This window comes from Cnephaeus nilssonii (genome assembly GCF_951640355.1).
Source record: "Cnephaeus nilssonii genome assembly, chromosome: 4".
Taxonomy (NCBI): Eukaryota; Metazoa; Chordata; class Mammalia; order Chiroptera; family Vespertilionidae; genus Cnephaeus; species Cnephaeus nilssonii.
Window position 1 is genome coordinate 53,357,579 of NC_137075.1, and position 24,809 is coordinate 53,382,387.

At 43.2% G+C, this 24,809-nt stretch overlaps 2 protein-coding genes across 4 annotated transcripts in view; one reads left to right on the forward strand and one right to left on the reverse strand.

Moving 5' to 3' along the window:
• The window catches only part of TMOD3 (tropomodulin 3), a 75,102-nt gene extending 65,689 nt beyond the window's left edge, over positions 1–9,413 (forward strand). For all 3 annotated transcript variants that reach the window (XM_079768189.1, XM_079768188.1, XM_079768187.1), the window contains 3 exons: positions 2,654–2,797; positions 4,056–4,200; positions 5,398–9,413. In XM_079768189.1, the coding sequence (XP_079624315.1) occupies positions 2,654–2,797; positions 4,056–4,200; positions 5,398–5,432 (324 nt within the window). In that variant the 3' untranslated portion in view covers positions 5,433–9,413. The remainder of the gene's footprint in view (positions 1–2,653; positions 2,798–4,055; positions 4,201–5,397) is intronic.
• A 1,755-nt stretch (positions 9,414–11,168) lies between these two features.
• LOC307098273 (RNA polymerase-associated protein LEO1-like) lies at positions 11,169–23,430 on the reverse strand (the record flags this gene model as incomplete). Its single annotated transcript, XM_079768987.1, has 8 exons — positions 11,169–12,768; positions 13,676–13,796; positions 14,878–15,013; positions 17,738–17,872; positions 18,873–18,967; positions 20,765–20,849; positions 22,350–22,495; positions 23,353–23,430. 8 exons carry the CDS (start codon positions 23,428–23,430, stop codon positions 12,680–12,682), a joined length of 885 nt encoding a protein of 294 aa, XP_079625113.1. The 3' UTR covers positions 11,169–12,679.
• Positions 23,431–24,809: the final 1,379 nt, after the last annotated feature.

The window sequence follows — 24,809 nt, forward strand, 5'->3', positions numbered from 1 at the left end:
CCATCCCATCCCTGTTTGTCTCAGTCTTTCCTTTTTCACCAAAGCAATGTCTTTCTTTCATTTGCTTAAGAGAAAAAGAAATGGAGTCACCCTTAATTTTCCTTTCTCACAACCTTAAATGTATATCCAGCCATATCTTCAAAATATTTCTAGACTCCAACCACTTCTCACCATTTTCACAACTAGGATCCCGGTGTAAGCCACTACCTTCTCTTATCTGGATTATTGCAATAGCCTCCTTACACAACAACAAAAGTGATTCTTTTAAAACTTCATTTAATTATCTCATTCCTATGTTCAGAACCTTCCAGAAGCTCCCTATCTCATTCAAGTTAAAATCAAAATACTTTACTGGCTTATAAGGCCTTACATGAGCAGACCTCATCTTCTTTACTGCCCTTTCATTGTACTATAGCCATGCAGCCTCTTGCTTTCCCTCAAATATGCTACCCATGTTCCCAGCTCAAGACCTTTACATGTGTTCCTCTTGCCTAGAACTTTCTCCCAAAAGGTGTTCCACATAGTTTCACTTCATCACTTTGAGTCTTTGCTCAAATGTCACCTTTTAGGCGAAACCTTTCCTAACCACCCTATGTAAAATAGCAACCTCACTCCTACCCCTCACACTCCCCCATCTGCCCTACTTTCTCTTTTTCTTCCTCTATGGCTCTTTTTACCATCTGATATTACATTTTGCTTGCTAATTATTCGGGGCCCCCCACTAGAATGCAAGTTCCATCAGGCATATTTTATTTCTGAATCTACAGAATAGTAGTATTTGTCAAATAATAAACCACCAATAATATTTGAATAAGTGTATGTTCAGAAGGATGAATATAAGGGATTTGTTCTAAGTCACATAGCTAGTTGTTGCTAATAGAAAGTACCAGTGTATAGATAATCTGTCCCAAGTTTTTGTTTTTTTTTAATATATTTTTATTGATTTCAGAGAGGAAGGGAGAGGGAGAGAGAGATAGAAACATCAATGATGAGAATGATTGATTGGCTGCCTGGGGATCAAGCCCGAAACCCGAGCATGTGCCCTTAGCCGGAATCGAACCCGGGACCCTTCAGTCCGCAGGCCAACACTCTATCCACTGAGCCAAACCAGCTAGGGCTGTCCCAAATTCTTTTTTTTTCTTTTTTTTCTTTTTTTATCTTCCCCCAGCCTCCCCTACCCCTGTCGCATGCCCAAATTCTTTATAGTATTCTATCACCACCAACCCCATTGCCTTTTCTTTTAAGTTGACTTTAAGCTGGATCTTCCTTTCACATGTTTTCTAGAGTTTGGCCTTCCTAAGGGGCTATTTTATATAAATTTACTCATATTCTGACTTATCCCTTCCTCCTTCCCTCTCCTTTTCCCCTTCTTTAGTAAATTAATATGGTGTTTTTTGTTTTTTTTAAATGGATTTCAAAGAGAAAAGAAGAGATAGAAACATCATTGATGAGAGAGAATCATTGATTGGCTGCCTCCTTCATGTCCCCTACTCGGATCAAGCCTGCAACCTGGGTATGTGCCCTTGACCAGAATCGAACCCAGGACCCTTCAGTCCACAGGCCGAAGCTCTATCCACTGAGCCAAACCGGCCAGAGCTAATATGGTGTTTATTATGCACTGGATCAAATGCCTAGCACTACCATGTCCTATGAGAAAGGGAAGGACGCAGACTGAAGACAGAGCATTCCTTGAGGAAATGAATGTTTAGTTAGCCCCTTCTTCTCCATAGTCTTTGGGCTCTTGCAGTTCTAGTTATTTGTGATCTTTTTGGTCTTCTGCCTTAGGCATTCTTTTTTATCTCTGCCTTGGAAATCAGTCCATAATTTACCCTCATTTTGGCTTTGCAGTAATCCAGCTGCACCAGGACCTAAATAAGGAAAAAATATTCCAGAGACATTGATGAAGTCAGTCCTACATAGAAACTGGCAGAAGGATGAGGAACAAGAGAAAAACATGACAAAGGGTGTGGATGAACATGAGGATTAAATAGCAATGGCGAATGTTGCCAACAGAGAATTACATGTCACAGGAAAATCTAAAGAGTGTGACAGGGGCCTTGTCCAGTGTTGCTCAGTTGGTTGGGCATTGCCCCACATACCGAGGTCGATGGTTTGATTCCTCATCAAGGCACCTGCCTAGGTTGTGGGCTCAATCCCTGGTAGGGCGCGAGTAGGAGGCAGCCAATTAATGTTTCTCGCTCTCTCTAAAAATCAATAAGCCCAGCGTGACTCAATGGTTGAACATCGACTTATGAACCAGGAGATCACGGTTCGATTCCCAGTCAGGGCACATGCCCAGATTGCGTGCTCAATCCCCAGTGTGGGGCATGCAGGAGGCAGTCAACTCAATGATTCTCATCATTGATATTTCGATATCTCTCTCCCTCTCCTTTCCTCTCTGAAATCAATAAAAAATATATTTAAAATAATAAAAAAAATAAAAATGAATAAAAACATGTTTTCTTAAAAAAGATTGTGATGGTATATGTGCAAAGTGGATACATGTGAGACCTATGAGGTAGGTGTCAAACTCAAACAATCAAATGAGAAACATTAAGGCAGTTATGTTAATTGGTATATTAGTTTATGGTGCATACGGTGTATACTAGTAATTGTCAGATTTTAACCTCCAAATATTTTCTTTAACTTCTAGGCTTTTGCAGATATGCTGAGGGTGAACAAAAATTTGAAGAGCTTAAATATGGAGTCCAACTTTATCACAGGAGCTGGGATTCTAGCACTGGTTGATGCTTTAAGAGATAATGAGACCCTGGCCGAGCTCAAGATTGACAATCAGGTCAGTGTTCTGCAGCAGTAACTAAAGAAGCTTGGGGACTCAGGAGGCGTGTGGGAGGAGGGCTTTCAGGGAGCTATTTGGGAAGGTGGCATGAAAGAGGATGAGAGGACATTGGAGGCATCTGGAATATTAATTTGATATTTTTAGTATGGGTCTTTAGTATATTCATAGAGTTTGCAGCCATCACCACTGTCTAATTCCACAACATTTTTATCATCGCAAAAAGAAATTTGCCCTGGCCTGTGTGCTCAGTGGTAGAGCGTCAGCCTGAGCACTGCTCAAGGGCATGTACCTGGGTTGCAGGTCCGTCCCAGACCCCAGGCCCTGGTTGAAGCTCCTGAGGGAGGCAACTAATCCGTGTGTCTCTCTCACATCAGTGTTTCTCTCTTTCTGTCTCCCTCTCACCCTGCATCTCCCTCTCCCTCCTTCCTTCCTTCTCTTAACACCCCCCCCCCCTGCCCCCATCCCCTCTTCCCTTCCACTCTCTCTAAAAATCAATGGAAAAAATCCTTGGGCAAGGATTAACAACAGCAAAAGAAACTCCATACCCACCAGCAGTCACTCCCTATTCATTACTCCCACCAGCTCCTGGCAGCCGTCACTCTATTTCCTGTGTCTGCATTTGTCTATTGGAGACGGTTCATATAAACGGAATTGTGTGCTACGTGGTCTTTTGTGTCCGCCGCCTTTCCCTGAGCAAAATGTTCTGGAGGTTCATCCAGGTTGAGCACATGAGTGCTTATTCTTGTTTTTGGCTGAATAATATTGTTACCTTTGGGTTGTTTCTACTTTTTGAATATTAGGAATAAAGCTGCTGTGAACATTTATATATACAGGTTCTTGTCTGAACATGTGTTTTTATTTTTTGTGGGTCTGTACCTAGAAGTGGCATTGCTAGGTCATACGGGAATGTCACATTGTTTTCCACAGCAACTGCATCATTTTACATTCTCACCAGCATGCCTGAGGGTCCAATTTTTTTCTACATTCTTGCCAACTCTTATTATTTTCTGTCTTTTTTATTATAGTCATCCTGTGGGTATGAAGAGTATCTCATGATGGAAATCCACAATTTGTTGATGTCTGTATGATCTATACTGAACTTTAAACTTTTGTTTCTCTTGTATGCTATAAGAATTGGGAAAATTTTAAAATACCAACAGAATCAGCATGTGCCTCAATGTCTTAGTCTTGACTTACCTAGAAAAGTATTTTGAGCTAGTTTATTAACACTGTTCTTTATTTCTGAATATTCCAGAGGCAACAGCTGGGGACAGCTGTAGAGTTGGAAATGGCGAAGATGCTTGAGGAAAATACAAATATCCTTAAGTTTGGATATCGGTTTACACAGCAGGGACCCCGAACCAGGGCAGCTAATGCTATAACGAAAAACAATGACTTAGGTAAGACGTACAATTGCAAATCAAATTTCTGAATCATGCCATGAAGCTAATGTATTAGAGAAGCTTTTCTTGCTTTTAAAATAAATTTTAACAGAGATGACTTGGCCTGTGTTTCTAATATCTGCATGGTCCTTTTTATACTGATTGGATCAGAATTCAGTTTAAGGGAGGCTATAGTGATTATTGGGTTGGGTAGTGGGTAAAATCTACTTCCTGTGAAAATCATATTTCACAGCTTTTAGTGAACAGTTTTCTACAATAAACAATTATACTTCCTATAATAAATGTCTTACTCTTAGCTCTAAGTCACCCATTGGAGCTATTAAAAAAGATTTCAACATGACAGTAAAATGTTTGTCCATTTTATCAAATGCTCTCTGGTGGCTGATAGGTAAGAGTAACAAGATCCTGAAGTTGAAGACCTTGCCCTGTTACTAGTGAGCACAGCCTGGTGGGTTAGGGCCACCCATCCATGAGGAGGCTGGGGGGCCTCAGACGCATGCACCTTCTTTACTCCATCAGCTGAACTAGTTGGCTGGCCTCTTTGACAGCCAAAGGTTATGGTAGCCAGCTGTGACCTGACCACATTACCAGGGTCTGAGATTTTCATCACTTTGCATTTATTTTGTCATAGCCCTGAGCCAGTCATTTTGTGGGAGAAAAGAGAAGGAAAATTTGGAGAGCAGTAGTAAGTCACTTTCAAAAATGAATGACAAAACCGTTTTCACTATGTTCTTTCACAGACTGAGGAAGTAAGCTGTACTGTATGTAGTGCCTAATCTGAAGAGCATGCACATAGTGTTAATACTACCTAACCGCAGCTGCCTGAATGTCAATTCAGAATTTAACACAATCATTTGTTAACTATTTTTAATGGAGGTATAAACTTTTTCAATAAACAGATGAGACAGCACAATGGACTTGAATGTGATTGCTGACATTCTGTTTTAGATTTCTAATGCTCTGGCTATGTAAGCACAGGTGAGCTAGGACATGTAGTTCTCATTTTGAAACCCCTCACTTCTCAGGTAAATGATAAGGAAAAGGATGTGAATTTTTTATTTTAATGACCATGTAAACTGGAAATGGACATTTCATGTTTGTACAACTATCATTGGATTTACAGAAACTTGTTTGTAAAAAGCAAGTTAAGTTTGTACAAATGAACAGGGATCTCTAACTTTACTTTTCTCATAGTTCGCAAGAAACGAGTTGAAGGAGACCACCAGTAAGTCCGCCAAGGCATAACCTATGGAAGACTTCGGAAGGTCATCAGGACTCATGTTGGTGATATCAGATATAAAATTTTCCTGGGTTGAAGGGAAAAGACTGGAAATTTTTCTTTTTTTAACTACATGTATATTTTTCTAGTTTAAGTTACAAGTTTCAAACTGTAAAATCAATAGTGGGTGATATTTTATATTTTAAAGCATTATTTCTACTTAAATCAATTTTAATTTAGCTTAATTGAGTGGTTTATGCTGGGTCTTGGTTAAAAAAAAAAATACAATTATAAGAAAGTGTAGGAAGTCACATGTAGAATAATAATATGAACATTTTAAGGACCAAAATCTCTTTGTGAAAAAAAGGGACCTTGCTGATATCAGACTTGCTGTGCACCTCATAGGTACAAGCACTTCAAAGCTTTCCTGATTCCAGGACGGGAGAGATTTCCGTGTTTCAGAACACATGAGCTTGGAAAGATTGTGCTTTTGCTTCTATCAAGAAAGCACAATGCCAGAATTTTAAACCAGGAGACTCAAAATCTAGTCATCTGTTTAGAAGTAAAAGCAGGCCTCTAGGAGAGAGAAAATGCGTTCCAGGTTACTGCACTTGTCTGATGTGTTTAGCAACACCTTTAAGAGTATAGTGATGTCTACACTGATTACAGTATTTCCTTTTAATACTGTGGACTTCATTAGATTTTTGTGAAAGCCCATAGTAAAAAGCATCTGAGTAGGAAAGTTATTCTCTTCCTGTAAAAGGCAGATAGCCAACTCTTGGTTATATAGGGTAAGAGAAAAAGAAAGCTGTTGTTTACAGTAAATGTGATGGAGGTGAAGTCTGAGGAGCTTGCAAAACCGTCAGTTAAACTGATGGTTCCTATAAAGCAAATTAGACACGGGCATGCGTATAAATCAGTGTTCCTGTATGCAGTGCAGAATTCGATAAACGGTATTTAATCATCACTCACTACAAATTTTCCAAACAGGAAACCTGCTCTTCTTCATAAACCCAGTTTTTATTGTTTCCTGTTATCTTGTACTTTTTTGTCCAAATTGTGTAAGAAGTAATTTCTCATAACAAAAGTTGTCTTCCTGTTACTCAAAGAATCGAAGTGAACAAGTGAACAGTGTACTGTGGTGGGCTGACTCCAGGCTGCCGGTGCGATAGAGGATGGGCCTGTGTCCTGGCCGTTCCAGGGCAGCCTCTGGACCGGAGCTGGCGGAGTCTTCACAGCCGCCGAAAGCAGGGGCAAAGGAACCTGAGTAACCCTGGCCTCAGAAGTTCGGGCCCGGCTGTACCATTCACAGGGAGATTTTTCTAAGGGAGAATCTCATTTCAGAGGAGCAGAGAGGTCTGTTGTCAATTTAAAAAAAAATGTTTTTTTTCTGCTCCTTCAGCTTCCAGTGGACAGTTTATCCAATGACTGGGCAGCTTCCTGTGTACTGTGGTATAAGCCTTCTTAACAGGGTGTGTTTGTTGCTTTGTGTCAGTATCTAATGTCTTAAAGGGGCCTAAGATTGACTTTGCACTATTTCCTTTCAGTTACAGGCTGCTGATTTTTTTTTAATTAGGAAGTCTCTCTCTCTCTCTCGCTCTCGCTCTCTCCCTTTCATATACAACTTTGGAAACGTACTTGATTTTAGAGACTGCACTGTTCCAGCAGGGTGGGGGCCACAGGGAGCAGAGGCGAGGCTGCCTTGCGAGCACTGTCCTGTGAGTCATTACATTGATTAGTGTGTTACCCCCTCCTCCATGAGTTTGTTTTTTAACACAGACAGACAAGCCCTTACCTAAAATTGTATGTCATACTTATGGATAATACCTTTAGTATGAAGAAGTTGAGTGTTTTGCTTGTACCATTCCAGTTCTGAGCTACAATAGTTCATTATATAATTTCTTAATAAATAACTTTAAAGATAAACATTCATCCGATTGAATATAGAAAAATCTTTGGAGAATTGTAACTACAGGGGACAAAACTGATGTTTACTTTGATCTTTAAAAATATGGCACCTCTTAGCCTTTTATTAATTTTTGGAATTTCTACATTGCTCTAAAATTTTGTAATAGATTAGGGTTGTGAAGTAGTCTTGATTTTTAAACCAAAGATGTATAAGACTTAAATTTTGTAGTCTAACCAATTTAAACTTATCCCGTGATCTAATCAAAGAACATTTGCATTTTTAAATTGCTGAGGTTTTTTTAAAGCTTTAACTTCCCATTTTATAAAAATTTATATTTATATTTGTCCAAATTTTTTCTAGTATGTCTACATGAACTTGTATTTTAAAAATATTAATTACTAATATTGATATTATTAAAATGGATTTTGGTGCTATATACTTGTATCTAGTAAGTCTAAAGTATAGAAGAAATACATTTTCTAAGGGTGCCTGTCATTTAAAAGACCAAATAAACATTTTGTGTTTTAAACACCTACCAATTGTTAGAGATTTCAATGAGAATTATCTTGATCATTAAATGGCAAATTCTTATTATTTGAATGAAACAACCCACATACTTTATGCAATAGGTGCACTCTGGAAAAGTTACATGTAAATAGAACTTTGTAAATTGTTTTTCCATTGACAATATCTGATGTGTTTTCATTTAAAATGGGAATTCCATGGTATTAAAAACTTATAAAAGAAAAATGTTTGATAAATGTTAGTCTTGTTCTATTATATATTATATTTAACCCTTGCTGCCATTAAAATACGATGAGAAGATGCATGAGGTTTCATAAAATCTTGTATTTTTGGCTCTGTGTTCCCAGGGCTGCCTCACTTCCCCCTTACAGAATCAGGAACCACCCTAACCTCCACACAGACCTGAGGAGCATGCTTTTTCTGGGGTCCAAGCAACTGCCATCCTCTGCAAGCTCAGTGCCATCCCACTTGGCTCCTTCTTGCAATGCCACAATTTTTCCAGTTTCATTGAGCTATCGTTGTCATTTAACATTGTGTTAGCTTAAAGTTATACAACATAATGATTTAATCTATGGATATAAGACATGATCACCACAGTAAGTTTAGTTAGCATCCATCACTTCACATAGTTAAAACAAATTTTTTCCTTGTGATGACAACTTCTAAGATCTACTCTCTTAGCAACTTTCAAATATATAATACAGTATTGTTAACTGTAGTCACCATGCTGTACATTAGATCCCCAGGACTTAGTCATCTTATATCTGAAGTTTGTACCTTTTGACCACCTTCACCCAATCCTTCATCCCCAGCCCTTCCTCACAACTACCCATCTGTTCTCTGTTTCAATGGGGTTTTTTTCTCTTTTCACGTAAGTGAGATCATACAGTATTGTCTCCCTCTGTCTGGCTTATTTGACTTAGCACCATGTCCTCAAGGCCACTTCACTTCCGAAGAGTGTTAACCAAAGACACGGCGTCCAGGAAAGCTAAACACGGGGATGTGCAGAGCAGCTCCCCATGCTGCCCTCAGACTCAGTTCCACTTTGTCTGCTTAAGAAGGTTAAAAAAATGGCACATACACATATGCTCACACACACACATTGCATAAAAATCTTTGTAATTTCAAGTAAATGCCCACTTTATATTTTTTTGTCTTTTGGATGAATTATATTTGGTTTTAATTATGTTTAAAAGCTTGGAAATTATCTTGTTACAATGCATCATTCTTTGTCACAGCAAATAGGTATTTAAATACATTTTTTAATGCTAAAATATCCAAAATGCTGTAGATGTTTTATTTTTTCAACTTTTTAAATATAAGCGTGTTAATTTTTATAATACTGATGTCTAAATACGAAATATTATTAACCTGGTTCATAATAGCACAGAGAAATTTCTTTTGAAGAACATGTACTATAGGCATTTAGAAGTTACCACTTCTTTCTGGAATAAATAATTTCAATAAAGTTTATCAAATATCCTGTAGACTGTGACTTTTTAAAAATCCCTTTAATTTAGATGTTCTAAAGTTCATTATTTACACATTTCAACACCTGAACATTTTTACCCACAAAAATAGAATTTCATATGGTTCAATCTAATGCCATCCATAAAACTGAATTGAGTTGACAAATGTGAAGAAACGGGGTCCTGTGACCTGATTGGGAGTCAGTCCTGCTTAAAGCAGATGATTTTTACATTACAGCAAAGGTACCTCTTATCAGTCACCTATGTCCACCAACCAAAAGGAAAATCAGTGAAACATGTAATGGGTTTGAGGAAACTTTTAGGGATAAATGTCAATTTAATTTAAAATTTTCACAGTTCTGAAACTTAGAAGAATAAAAAAAAAATTCCCTTGAATCTTCAATGTTGGCTGGCCTTTGAGGATGGCTGTTGGGGTACGTTCACTTACAGGAAGCTTTGATGCCTGTCCCCTTTGGTAAGTTGGAGGCTCTGTCGCTTGAGTCATCAGGTAACTTTAGCTCCTGTGAGTTCAAGTGGAGGTGGTGCCAGAAACTGTGGCCATGGGGAGACAGTGCCTTTGTGCTCAGCCAAGTAGCACCCTGCATTTTTAGGTACCAAATAAGTGGCCGACCACATGTGGGCCCCAGATCCCCAAACACTTTCCTGCACACCTGCAAAGGTTGAGGGCCTGGAGATCCTAGCGTAAATCCCCACCCCAGTCTGTTTGCAGAGAGAGCAGAGCCTCATGGGCCACTTACCCGCCCTATAAAGAATCGCTGAGCTCAGTGACCTCAGTGTCAGTGGAGAGAGAAGGCTCCACTGTTTCCTCCCTTAGATTTACAAGTTGGACAATTAAAACTCAACAAAGGATCCCCTGCTCAACATAAACATGCCTGAAAGATGCACACGTTGGGACATGTGAAGGCAGGCATAATGGAATGAGCAGGGGAGGTGGGACAGGGGAGGACAGAGACAGTGGCTGCAGATACAGCTCAGTGTCCATCTAAAAGTATAAAAGAGGGAAATATATGAATCCAGGTTTTCCACATGATGAGATAATGGGCCATTTTTCTTGGACCTTTTCTATTTAACAATAAAACATTTTTAAAGATGTTTCTAATTAGTATTCAATTCTCAGAGGCAGAGAAATATAAACATTAAATCATGAACTATTTATATGGTCAAGTCAAAGTACCCCTGAGTTGAGGAAACTGACTTCAGAGAAGTTAAGTAACTTGCCCAAAATATTACCAATGGTTTGTTCATTCAGTAAATACTTACTAAGGTACCTATTACATTCCAGCTATACCAGCCACAAGGTTAGAAGTTGAATCTGGTTTTGTTTCCCACTGCTCTTCTATAAAAGCATAATATGCTAATTAGACCAGATGTCCTTATGGTCGGAGCTGCAAGGGCCGAGGCAAGCTGCCACGAGAGCCGACACCTTTGCACGAGTTTCGTGCATCGGGCCTCTAGTTTCTCCATAAAGTCACTAATACATCTGCTCAGTATCGTGGCTCAATATCGTGCATAGAAAATCCTGCCTCTTATCTCAAAAATGCTGATTTTTCCTTTACTTGGGAGGAAAAAGCTTTGGACAGCAGTCTTAAGTTCTTTAAGTCCCAGCTTCTACATCTGTAAAATGGGAATAACAGCCCTGTCCTTCAAGTTGTTCTGAGGATTAGAATTGTAGGGCCCATACAGCACCCAGTGTCCAGTGAGCCCTCCCATGCTGTACCTGCTCTTCCAAGGTCCCAGGGCTATGTGGTCAATGGAAAGTTGACACAGGGCACAGAAGGGCCCGACCCAGCTGGCAGAACAGGGAGGACATCCCAGAGGGGGCAGTACCAGAGCTAAACCCAAGCTTACCTCTGAGCCCCACCAGGGATGGGGTGAGGCAGAGGGCAGGAAGGCAAGAAAACCTAAGATCCAGAGCAAACACAAACTGGATTTTCTAAAGTCACAGACTTGCTTCTGAACATTTTTTATTCATAACTAGGATTATGCAAAAATAACTCAATTCATCAAACAGAACAAGACATTTCATCATTGTTTTAAAACAAATTGTTGAGCCCTAGCCAGTTTGGATAGAGTGTTGGCCTGCAGACAGAAGAGTCCCAGGTTTGATTCCGGTCAAGGGCACATGCCTGGTTGTGGACTCGATCCCCAGTAGGGGGCGTACAGGAGGCAGCTAATCAAGGATTCTCGCTTATCATTGATGTTTCTATCTTTCTCTCCCTCTCCATTCCTCTCTGAAATCAATTAAAAATATATATATTAAAAAACAAACTGTTGAAAACAATACAGACAATGAGTGCAGGTTTTATGCGTCTGTCATCTTTCTCTTCTCTCCCTGCTTTCCTGCTTCTGTAGGGTTCACCTGGAAAATATGAGAGTTGAGAGGTAAAATTCAGTACCAAACAGTTCCTGGCAATTTTGTCGAAAGTAGTCCGGAGCTGACTGAGGAGCCAGCCTTCACGTGAGAACTCGACCCCCAACTGGCAGGTCAGGCAATGAAAACCGTGCTTCCCCTGGACGGCGGTCAGAGCGGAGGGGCACTCCTCACGCTCCCGACTAGGATTTCTACAATATTATACTTGAGATGCATTTGTCCGCTTCCTTGGTACTTTACTCTCTAAAATTCAGCACCTTAAAGCCCGCTGATTTTTTTTTAAGGACTACTGATGTTTTCTGTGCTTTTAAAATTTGAAATATATATTTATATAGAATAAGTGAAAATGAATGCCTCGCTTAGACAAGTGACCCATGTTCAGTTGAACATCCCTGTTACTGCGACATTTACTCCCATCTCTATCTCCAGGACACAGAGTGGAGCATGTTAAGTGTTCGGCAAACACTGAAGGAATAAATACGGCTTATGGGCACTAACGTAGTGATTCACTTGTATAGTGGAGACTTAAAATATCTTTGCACGGATGATCCTATACATGACAAAGGAAATAATTAAAGGAAAAACATTTTAATAACATGGTAATGAAATAACGCTCCACTACCATTATACCCAAATAATAAAGACACCCAGTTACCACAGGAACATGGTAGATCCCTTGCTCTCTCACACTGAACTGTTCCTAGTTCTCCAGACAAGACTTGGTGCCCAAGGGCCCCGAGCCTTCCTCACAGGCCTCTGCATCTCCCTGGCAGGCCCGCCCTGGCCAGTGTCCCCTACAAGCCAACACGCTCCCCCACTAGGGCCAGTCCCAGTCCTGGTACTGCGTGCCTCTCACTGAGGTCCAGCCAAGCGTGTGGCCGAGGCTACAAGCTCCTCTTGAGAAGCTGGCTCCTGGGTACAGGGCAAACCCTTTGGAATGGCATGTATTTGCTTTTACCTCATCACTGGTGAGTTGCTTTGCTCAGTAATCCTTGAGGCTTTCCTTCTGATCCTTCATCGCTGTCTGACGAATTGATTCTGGCCTGTTCCTCTGAAAGCAAAGGAACTAGAGCATGAGACTGACCCTCCAAGGCACATTTATTCCTGAATTTTTCTTCTGAATACTGTCACTTCCCACAGTACGTTTTCCCTTGAGGAGCCAACAGTTTTTTTAAAGTTTTGATGGGAAGTATAAACAGAGGTGGGCAAAAGTAGGTAAGAACTCTGTGCCAACGTGTGCTTGAGTTTCGCAAGTAGACTGCGGAGTGTGTAAGTAACGAAGGCCGGCGATGTGAGCACTTGAGACTGGGCCTAAGGGCACCAGGCCGCTCTTGCGTTAACAAAGCTACTGTGACAACCATAATCTGCAGGTCTTCCTCCACACAAATACCTGCCAACCTACTTTTGCCCATCCCTGAATGACTTTCAGAAATAACTTAGATTTGAAAAGTTTTGTTCTCAGAGAGATTGATCACTTTTAAATACCCACGAGGCTTAAAGCACACATTTTTTTAAAAAACTGCCAAGTTTAAGTATTGGGTCCTTAATTATACAAACAAGCAAACTGCCCATTGCACATTTTCCTCCATAGGACAGAATTATTTCATTTTCTTTATTTTGCCTTTGTTTCCCAGCTTAGCTTTTCTATGGGAAAGTGGTCCTAACAACAACAAAAATAACCCATTGACACAGACAATAGGGTGCTGAAGGCCTGGGACAGGGGCCAGGGGCGGGCTGGAGGGGGTGCGTGGGGGGAAAAGGGGGACATATGCAATATTTTCAATAATAAAGAATTATTAAAATAACAATAATAAGAGACCTTTGTACCGCCCTCTAAGTAACAGCAGGCCAGGGGATAAGAGCCCACCAGAGCAAAAGCAGGCACCGGGGCTCAGATGAAATGTTACCTCCACCGACTCACCTCCGAGTTCCCCTGGGGCTGGTTTTGGATTACTCACCCTCCTCCTCGCTGTCACTGCTGGGCTCTCGGCAGGGGGCACTCAGGCCCTGCCGGTTCTGCTTCCCACGAAGACGGATTGTCCCCTGGCGAGTAGAAGCCCTCAAGCGTTCTTTCTCTTTCTGTAAAGAAGCAAATAAACCCCTGAACTTAAAAATGAACAACTTTTGTGCTCATTGGAACCTACTTTTATATATTCCCCATGTCTTCAGAGTACAGAGCTCTCCAAGCCACACCTGTTACCACACACAGCGATCGCCTTGTGTAGTTCTAAAGCGTGAAGGCCACACAAGGGTGAAGAGGCAGACGGCCCCTCACACCGTCCGATCAGAACTGGCACAGGCACAGCCTTGGGAGCCGCCATGTCCCCTGTGCTGCCAGTCAGAGCCCAGAGAGCAGCGACCAGCTGAGCCATGTCATCATGCCCAGCGGATGCCTGAGGGAGGCCGTTTCTGTTCCCAAGAGACAGACACCTGACTGGCCTAGGTTCCACCAAACCACCACAGAGCCCAGATATTCCTGTCTGGGCCCCTCAGCTCCCGACGACAGGATGAGAACCTGCAGGCGTGTGAGCATGCCTGAGCCCCCAAGTAGAGCCTTCATCCCCTTCATCTGCCTGGCATCCCACATGTTGGGGTTCACAAAGCAGGGCCAGTGTCAAATGAATCAGAAATGTCCTTTGACCTTCCTAGATCACTTCTTATCTGGCTAACCCAATTTTGTGATATCTCTCAAAGGCTACATTTTTTTTAAATTATCAGTTTTCATCTGAAACCTCACAGATTAGAGGGAGAGCACCTGAGTGTCTGGTTTGCTCTATCTCACCCGTGGCTGTTGACATTACTGTGGTTAACTACACGTTTAGGAGGTTAAGCCGGCTCCCTGATAACCACAGGAGGTAAACTGCCTGTGGCAATAAGAAATGGTGAATTAATATTCTGAAAAGCACAACTCTTTTTTTTTTTTAATTGATTTTTTTTACAGAGAGGAAGGGAGAAGGAAAGAGAGTTAGAAACATTGATGAGAGAGAAACATCAATGAGCTGCCTCATGCACATCCCCCACTGGGATGCCCTTGACCGGAATCGAACCTGGGACCCTTCAGTCCGAAGGCCGACGCTCTATCCACTGGGCCAAACCGGTCAGGGTGGAAAGCACAACTCTTAACACCCCCAAATCCTAGGATAAAGCGTAGCCAACTCACCTTAATCTTCTCGGTGCGCTGGCACTCGGGATCACGGCCAGCTATTGGTAGGATCCTAATCTTCTGCGTCCTTGAGCATCTGCCAGCAAGTGGCAGGGCCATCTTCTTATGGGTGGCATAGTCTGTAGAGTGAGGTCTGCAGGAAAGGAACAAAAATGCCTGTTTACCAAGAACATTGGAGGCAATCATAGCGCACAAACTGCTGTGGACAATGGCCACCTCCCGTGAGCAGAGCAGCAGGGCCCCGGCCCTGGTGCTTCTGCACCCCCTCATTCTCTGGCTCCCGAGGAGTGCCTCCCTCCGCCCCGCCCCCTGGAGAGCCAGATGGGGGGGAGTGGGAGTGGAGTGGAGGAGGAGAGGCCGTGGCAGGGTCAGGGCTTTTACAAAGAAAACCCCGACCACAATCCTAGAGGAGAAGGGAAGGGGAAGCTCAGTTCCGTGAGGGAGGCTCAGAGGCTGGAAGGCACAGTTTCAGAACTAAAGATGAGTCCCTCCATCTGAGTAAAATCAGAAGGAAGGTCAAAGCAAGGGGAAGGGTCACAGTGGTATGGGGGCCTCATGACCGCTCAGGGGCCACCGTGGGACAGGAGGCCCTGCACCCTGAGAGGAGAAAGGATGCTCCTCAGGAGGGAGCCTCGGGAGGAGAGTGTGGCTGTGAGAGAAGGGACCGAGGAATGAACCTGTGACGGACAGTGAAGTACTGTCCCAGCGTGGAGCGTGGGCACGGTGGAAAACACGCATAGGACCCCGTCCTTTAGGGTGCCCTCCAGAGACCATCGGGGGTTGGATCTGAGCCACATTTAGTGTGCCAGGTCTGCACGACATGACTTATGTATTATTTGACTTAACTGATGCAACATCCCTGTCAAGTAGATGTTTCCATTTGATAGATGAGGAAACCAAACATTTGTGAGATTGAGACTCCTCCTCAAGCTTAAGTGGTCAGATGTGAAACGTGCGACCTCAGAACCACCCATTACAGTCTTTAAAACAGAGCACAGAATAAACTGATGAACAAAATAGGTCCAGAGGCATGATGTATTGGAACAGACTGACAAATTAACCAAAGAACTTATATGCATACTAGAGGCCCAGTGCACGAATTCGTGCATGGGTGGGGTCCGGCCAGCCCGGCCCTGATCGGCGGATTGGGGCCGGGCCTGTCAGGAGGAGGAGACAGCGGGAGGTTGGCTGGCTGGCCCGCCCCCAAATGGGGCTATGGGAGGGGCTGGGGGAGGTTGGCCAGCCAGCCCCGCCCCTCATTGGTGGTGGAGGGCTATTGGGAGTGGAGGTGGTGGGGGGAGAGGCCACGGGCCGATCGGGGTGGTGGGGGCTGATCAGGGGTGGGGCCAGCTGTGGGGAGGGCTATTGGTGGTGGGCTGGCCGGCCCTGCCCCGAATGGAGTCGGGGGGGGGGGGGGTGAACCACTTGGGGGCCAGCAGCCTGGGGGAGGAGCCATGGGCGGTTGGCCATCTGGCCCTGCCCCTGATCAGAGTTGGGGGGCCGATTGGGGGTGGAGCTGGCTGGGGGGAGGGGCCGCGGGCCGATCAGGGTGGTGGGGGCCCATCAGTGGCAGGACCAGTCACTATGACGCCCACTGCAGCCAGCGAACTGGCCCAATCGGGGGGGTGGGGCTGGCCGGCCAACCTCCTGCAGTGGAGGGGCTGCCAGCCCCACCCCCCGATTGGGCCAGTTCGCTGGCTGCAGTGGGCGTCATAGTGACTGGTCGTTCCGGTCACTGGCTTTTTATATATATAGATGTGCATAGCCCATGGACACAGACAGCAGTGTGGTGAAGGCCTGGGGCAGGGTGGGAGCTGGTAGAGGGGGTGATGGGGGTGGGGTGGAATGGGGGACATCTGTAATACTGTCAATAATAATAAAATAAAACAAATTTTTTAAAAACCCAGAGCAGCCCTAGCCAGTTTGACTCAGTTGATAGAACGTCAGCTAGTGGACTAAAGGGTCTCAAATTCCATTCCATTCAAGGGCACGTACCTCAGTTGCAAGCTCGATCCCTGGCCTAGTCGGGGCATGAGCGAGAAGCAACCAATCAATGTGTTTCTCTCACATCGATGTTTCTCTCTCTTTGTCTCTCCCCCTCACTTTCACTCTCTCTAAAAATAAATAAACAAACAAATAAAATAAAATAAACAGAGCAACAGATTTATCAAGTCTCTGCACGACATGATTCTTACCATAAAATTCACCCATATAAATATACAATTAAATAATTTTTTAATTTACGAAGTTGTGCAACAACCATCTGATTTGCACTACGGCAATCTGATTGTAGCGCTTTTCCATGACCCCTAAGAAAAGCCTTGTGCACGCCTCTATAGTCTTTAAAGTGTCCTTCAGAGGGGAGCGGTGAGGAGCCACCGTGCAGCGCCCAGGGCAGGGCCGAAGCACAGACGCGAAGCACTGGGCCTGCTTGGGGTCAGGCAGCAGCCTGTCACACCATTTAGCTCTTCCCTCCCCTCGACTGCCTGCACACACCAACATACTCATGACCAGTTAGCTTCCCGGTGAATTCCAGTAAAGGGAAAGGACACGCTGACCAGCAGAGCAGCACAGACAGGTCTTCAGGCCTCTCCAGAGGTACACTGATCAAGGTGAGTTCATACACTGGTCTGGTTTACATACTGTCTCCTGGTGGTCTGAGGGCATGAGGTGGCTCCCTGAGAAACTGTAACTTGCAGCAAAGGTGAAAAATAGTACAGGAACCAGACCATGGTCCCTGGTGAGCTGTACCTCAAAATTAGGTCATCAGGGCTGAGTTGGGCTTTTTGCACAACCTCTCTCTCCCTTGTTGCTCTTTAATTGCAAATAATAACAACGCATCAGTCTGAGTAATTACCTGAAGGTGAGCTTGGATTTAAAGATGGCTTGTCCCTGCAGACCAGTATCCTCTCTCACAAACAGGTGGCTGTGGTTGCCCTGCAGTGAGGCTTTGTAGACATCGAACACTTCACTGCCTAAGTGCAGGGACATGCTGCAAACCAGAGGCAGGTGATGTTAGGGTGGCTGGTCAACCAGTCCTCCAGCTCCCGCGCTACCCTGACCGCTTCACTTAAAATGCAGTGGAACTGCAGGGCCCTGTCCTCATCCTGATTCCTCAGAACGGATACTGTAAATAACCTACCTCCTTCCAAAGCAAACGGTGGTAAAACCCATCTCCTTTCAGCTCAAAATATAGTTGTTTCGTCATCTTCCCAATCTCTACCACTTCATTAGTAAATCAGTTTTTCAAAACACAGCAATTATTACGATCTCTGAACTCATAATAATCTGGCCACTCAGTGTGTGTGTGTGTGTGTGTGTGTGTGTGTGTGTGTGTGTGTATGGGTGGGGTCTGGCCAGCCTGGCCAGAGGGAGGGGACATGGGCGGTTGGCTGGCCTGCCTGCTGGTCAAACTCCTGGTTGAGGGGACAATTTGCATATTAGCCTTTTATTATATAGGATATACATAATAATAATCTGGCCACTCAGTGTATAATGTCTCATAGCTCACACATGGAGCTAACAGTAGACACCATGAATTCGATCACATCTGGGACCATTTCTGAAATTTCCCACCAGCCCCAGCTGGTTTGGCTCAGTGGATAGAGCATCAGACTGTGGACTGAAGGGTCCCGGATTCAATTCTGATCAAGAGCACATGCCTGGGTTGCGGGCTCAATCCCCAATAGGGGGCATGCAGGAGGCAACCAATCAATGATTCTCTTTCATCAGTGATGTTTCTATCTCTCTCTCCCTCTCCCTTCCTCTCTGAAATCAATAAAAATATATTTAAAAAAATATATAATAATGTCTCCCACCAATGCAGCACCATGATTGCAACCCTGTTTATTTTTCCCAGCTTTCCCAGAGGCTTAGAGTTTGTTCATGGTTTAATGAAAGATGACTCCAAAATAAGGTCCTACCCAGCAAACTTCACACTCACTACAGGCTGCCCTCTGGGTATTTTATCACTCTTAGGCATTTGCGCTCACCTTCCATCTGACCACTTCACCATCCGAGTGTTGCTTTCTTTAATCTCATTTCCTTCTGCGTCCCAGCGTACCCTCCATCGCATAGTATTTTCTACCTGGCTCAGAACACAAAGGCATTAGGCACCCAGTGTGACAAGCTGCATGTTCTTTTTCTTTCTTTTTTTGTTAATCCTCACCCAAGGATATTTTTCCATTGATTTTTAGAGAGAATGGAAGGGAGGGGGAGAGACAGAGAGAAACATCGATGCGAGAGAGACATATCAATTGGTTGCCTCCTGCACATGCCACGATCAGGGCTGGGATCGAGCATGCAACTGAGATACATGCCCTTGACCAGGAATCAAACCCTTCAGTCCGCAGGGCAATGCTCTATCCACTGAGCCAAACTGGCTAGGGCACTGCATGTTTTTTATTCCTCGAGTGACTTATGATCATGTGCCAAGAATCCATAGGTAGTGATAGAATAGGCTTCAAAAATAATAGCTGATTGGGCCACACCGCAACCTTCCTGCTACAAGAACCTAGAGATATTGGTTAATCTAACCACACATTTTGTTTAAATCTTTTCTGAGCCTCAGCTCATTGCAGTGGAAGCAGACGTTAAATGCGATGCAGGAAGGAGTTCTTATCAGCACATCAAGAGCTTCAAGGGAGACAGGGTGAGGCTTTGGGTCCACCTGAGTAGGCAGTTAGAACCAGTCCGCCTATTGCAGGGCCACCTGAAGGGCCTCGAACCCAATGAAAGGACTAGAAGTGCCCCCTAGCCTAATAAGACAACAAAGCTCTGGCCCTAGCTGGTTTGGCTCAGTGGATAGAGTGTTGGCCTGTGGACTGAAGGGTTCTGAGTTCTATTCCAGTCAAGAGCACATGCCTGGGTTGTGGGCTCAATCCCCAGTAGGGGGCGTGCAGGAGGCAACCAATCAATGATTCTCTCTCATCATTGATGTTTCTGTCTCCCTCTCCCTTATTCTCTGAAATCAATAAAAATATATTAAAAAAAAAAAAACAAAAACTCTGGACATTCCATTAAATAACATTTTAAAAGAATCCAGGCATCCTCAAACTACGGCCCGCGGGCCACATGCAGGTGTTTTTGCCGTTTTGTTTTTTTACTTCAAAATAAGATATGTGCAGTGTGCATAGGAATTTGTTCATAGTTTTTTTAAAACTATAGTCCGGCCCTCCAATGGTCTGAGGGACAGTGAACTGGCCCCCTGTTTAAAAAGTTTGAGGATCCCTGGAATAAACCATTAAATAATTAACAAATTAAAACTTGAGACTTGTGCTTTGTCCTGTTTAAACTAAAAATTCAAGTTTACCCTTCCCATATGGTAGGAAACTCCAAGTCACAAAAGTAGCAAAAAAAATGGATCCTGCTCACGGCCACTACTGGAGCCCCTGGCAAAAGCACATGGGAAACCCCTGTGAAAGCAATGGTAGTGCTTGGCCATCCCGAGAGGAACTGCCTAATGACAAGGTCCCTTTGTGTGCACAATCTGCATTCCCATAAAGGGCCTGAGATAGTTCTATTGGGGAAGTTGCTGGGATCTATCCACTGTGAAATGTGCAGGCAGTTCCATGGCCCTCGCTACATTATCTTTATCCCGAAAGAGGTAGCCAACAATTTTCAAGAATTTTTGTCAAAAAATTACAACTACAAATAAAAGATTAGAAAAGTGACAATTCTACAGGGATTAAAAAACAATGATGTACCTTCTCCCCTAAAAATATTCTGAAAAGGCATTTAATTCCTTGTTCTAAACTGTTATTTATTGATTGAATAGTAAATATGAAAGATCATTTCATAAGCTCAAGTCTCAAGTTATTATCCTTGTATTTTACTTTATAAAAAGAAAAAACTTACCAAAAGAAAGGATTAAAGTGAACTTTACCTTTATTTTTAACCTGGTTCTCTCTTCCTCATCAAGCACTTTCTCATCTGCAAATTCATCTTCATAATACTGAGGATCAAAAGGTCTAAAAATTGTTTTTAATGTTGATTAGCCATATTTAGTAATAAATATGATTAATACTACAAATTATAATCTTAACAACATGCACCAATGTGTTTTCAAAAATCCAGTAGGCGAATCACTTCATGTAAAAACTTCAAGGAAATATAAAAATTACTGTACTCTCTTGAAATTTGATTTAAAAATATATTACATGAAATAAAATCCAAACGTGACTAAATAATTCAAAGTCTTCTTTGCTTGATAAAATGTCTTCTAATTACAGGTAACACATGATCTGTCTCTCCATATTTTTATTTATTTTTATTTTTTAAAAAATATATTTTATTGATTCTTTACAGAGAGGAAGAGAGAGGGATAGAGAGTTAGAAACATCCATGAGAGAGAAACATCGATCAGCTGCCTCCTGCACACTCCCCACTGGGGATGTGCCTGCAACCAAGGTACATGCCCTTGACCGGAATCGAACCTGGGACCCCTCAGTCCGCAGGCCGACGCTCTATCCACTGAGCCAAACCGGTTTCGGCCGTCTCTCCATATTTTTAAAGAAAAGTGTCGTGTTGCCCAGCCAGCATGGCTCAGTGGTTATTTCCTATGAACTAGAAGATCAAAGTTCGATTCCCAGTCGGGGCACATGCCTGGGTTGTGGGCTCGATCCCCAGTGTGGGACATGCAGGAGCAGCCGATCAGTGATTCTCTCTCATCATTGATGTTTCTATCTCTCTCCCCTCACCCTCCCTCCCTGAAATCAATAAAAATATGTTTTTAGAAAAAGAAATGTCATGTTTAACTGCTTGCACTCGTGCACCGTTGTGAATAATACCAATGAACACTCTCTTGTTGTCCCAAATCATTCTTTTCTAGATTCACGATGGCTTTCATATTGAACATTTGCGATTTCTCTAGCAAACTTCCTCACTCTCATTTTCTGATTTTTAAGCTTTACAGACTAATAAAAAATTCCTTTGTCAGCTATGACATCTGTTTATTTATAAGAAAAGTGCCTAAACGTTACAAGAATTATTAGCATTAAAACTCGCTCACATCAGCCCTAGCCAGTTTGGCTTTGTGGATAGAGCATCGGCCTATGGACTGAGGGTCCTGGATTCGATTCTGGTCAAGGGCACATGCCCAGGGTTGTGGGCTCCGATCCCCAGTAAGGGGTGTGCAGGAGGCAGCCAATCGATGATTCTCTGTCATCATTGATATGTCTCTCTCTCTCTCTCCCTCTCCCTTCCTCTCTGAAATCAATAAAAAAATTTTTTTAAAAAAGGTTAAAAAAGAAACTCACATCAGAACTCCATGTTAACATAAAAAAAAATCTCACACATCAGTAATCCATCATTTTTCTACCACAGAACACCATAAACTTATTTTTTCATTAGATGAGAAATCTCCAATCTTTGTGATTCGCCAACTCATGATAAATAAGAAAACACATTTACATTCTACATATTTTCATTCAATATCTTGAGAAAAAGAAAACTTGAATCAGTTCTCTTACTTGGGTTCTATGCTGAGAAATTTGGGTAGCTTCACAAAGTGCAATTCATTTCCTAAATCAGATCTGAAGAAGGGAGTTTCTACTTCTATCCTGGTGTCAGAAATCGGCTCTTCCTCCTGCTGGTCCTGAGGCAATCCGCGTGCATCCTAGAGAGGAACCAGGACGTGAGAGCTTGCAGCGACACTGGAAATGCCCAGCTCGCCTCTCGCACCAGGCAGATGCAGGTTTGACCAGAAATACAATAGATACCAGTTTAGGGATAAAGCAGTCAGCAACCCCTCCAGGCCTTTCCCTAAAGTTTCATCCTCGCCCTGGCTGGTTTGGCTCAGTGGATAGAGCATCAGCCTGCGGACTGAAGGGTCCCAGGTTTGATTCTGGTCAAGGGCACATGCCTGGGTTGCGGGCTTGATCCCCAGTGGGGGGCATGCAGAAGGCAGCCAATCAATGATTCTCTCTCATCATTGATGTTTCTGTCTCTCTTTCCCTCTCCCTTCCTCTCTGAAATCAATAAAGATTTTTTTAAAAAAGAAAAAGAAAAAGGGTGTGTTTAAAAAAGTTTCATCCTCTATTCTCCTACCCCCACCGCAAAATTCACAAGAGTTAATAGCCTGCATTACCAGAAAAAAAAAAGTCTATTTTGCTGACATATCAAGTTTGCATAAGATATTTAACAACGGAAGTGTGTAATTATGCAATCCCTCAAGGCTAAGTAACTATTACAATTGGCACAGGTTTGAATAACTTTTAAATCAAAGGTTTTTAAATGTTGAGTCCTGACAGTCTAGCTCCTAAAGCTTGACATCAGCCTCATTCTAAGCAGTTCCTTTTGTGCCCACAGTATCCAGAAATTCTCATCGCAGCTCAGAAGTCACCCATTCATCCGATGTTTCAGACTGCTGCTCAGTTCTCCCTGTGCTCTCTCCACCTGGAAGAGTCAGGCCCTCTGGAAATTTTCCCTTCGCTTTGAGCAGTGGGACCAGTTGAGATTAGTGATCGTACTTACAACAGGCTGTCCTGCAACAGGTGGCTGACTGTCATCACTCTCGGAAGAAATATCATCTATGTCTCCAAACAGATCCATGGTTCCACTAGAAGCTTCCATGTTGGAGAGAAATGCACAGTCTAAATTTCTCTGAAAAATTCTTCAGATGGTCTTAGCCTATCACTTCAACATATTCCCAAGATTCATAAACCAAATCTCAACAAACCTAACCTCAAACGGGCCCCCTGAGCCTGGCCCTCAGAAGCTGGAGGAGAGTATCTATGGAGAAGGAAGGTGATAAATTTGGTGGAAGGCAAAGTTGTGATGGACAGCTTTCAAGATAGTTCTCCATGCCTATCTGGTAGCCTTGCCCTTGTGTGGTCCCCTCCAACATTGTGTCCTGGTTGGTCTGTGTGATCAATAGAATACAACCTCACTTCTGAGGCTAAGCCATGAACTTGTGGCTTTTTTTTTACTTTTTTTTTTTTAATCCTCACCTGAGGATATTTTTTTCCATTGAATTTTAGAGTAAGTGGAGGGATGGTGGGAGGGGGAGAAAGAGAAACATCAACTGCTTGCCTCACACACATGCCCCATCTGGGGCAAGGAATTAACCTGCGATCAGGGATCGAACTTGCAACCCTTGGGTGTGCAGGCCGGTGCTCTAACCACTGAGCACACCAGCCAGGGAAAACTTGTGGCTTTTCTGCCTCGATTTCTCTTTTGGGTCACTGGCTTTAGAGAAAGGCAGCTGCCATGATTATAAAGGCACTCAAACTGCTATGGAGAGGCTGTGGTGAGAAACTGAGACCTGCCAAGAGCCAGGGGAGCCGGCTTGGAAACAGATCCTTTAGCCCCAGGCAAGCCGCCAGATAATGCAGTCTCAGCATTATCCAATGTCTTGATTGCAGCCTCCTGAGAGACCCCGAGCCAGCACCACCCTCCTGAGCCCTCCCTGACCCTCAGAAACTGTGAGGTATGTTAAATACTTGTTATTTCTAGCTGGCCTCTCAAGGGAGGTAGTTGGAGAAGGTAAGGGGTGGTATGCAGGTCACATGAGATGTGTACCCCAACAATCCTATCTCCCTCTAAGTCTTTGGGTTCCCTTCACGTAATTCCAGGGAAGCTTTGACATTTCAACTTCATTAAATGGAGGTAACCATTGAGTTTGCTTTCACTAACCAACCAAGTATACAGTCATGTCCTGTTATATGTGCTAACACATCGAACTCAGAATATACAAGTGCACCCAGATCAGTAAATTTGGCCCAAACTAGTGTTATAGTCTGTCCTTCATCTCATTCTTAGAATCCACTTCCACACATATTCCCCAGGCTCTGCCTGTATTTGTTAGCAAAATATTGTAGTTTTTGTGGTGCATAAGCTGTTTCTTCTAGTCAGTTTGTGCTTTCTTTGCTGAAGTGATGAGATCCTAGTGATGGGTCACCAGTAAAAAGTGGGTCAGCTGGATGAGTCGA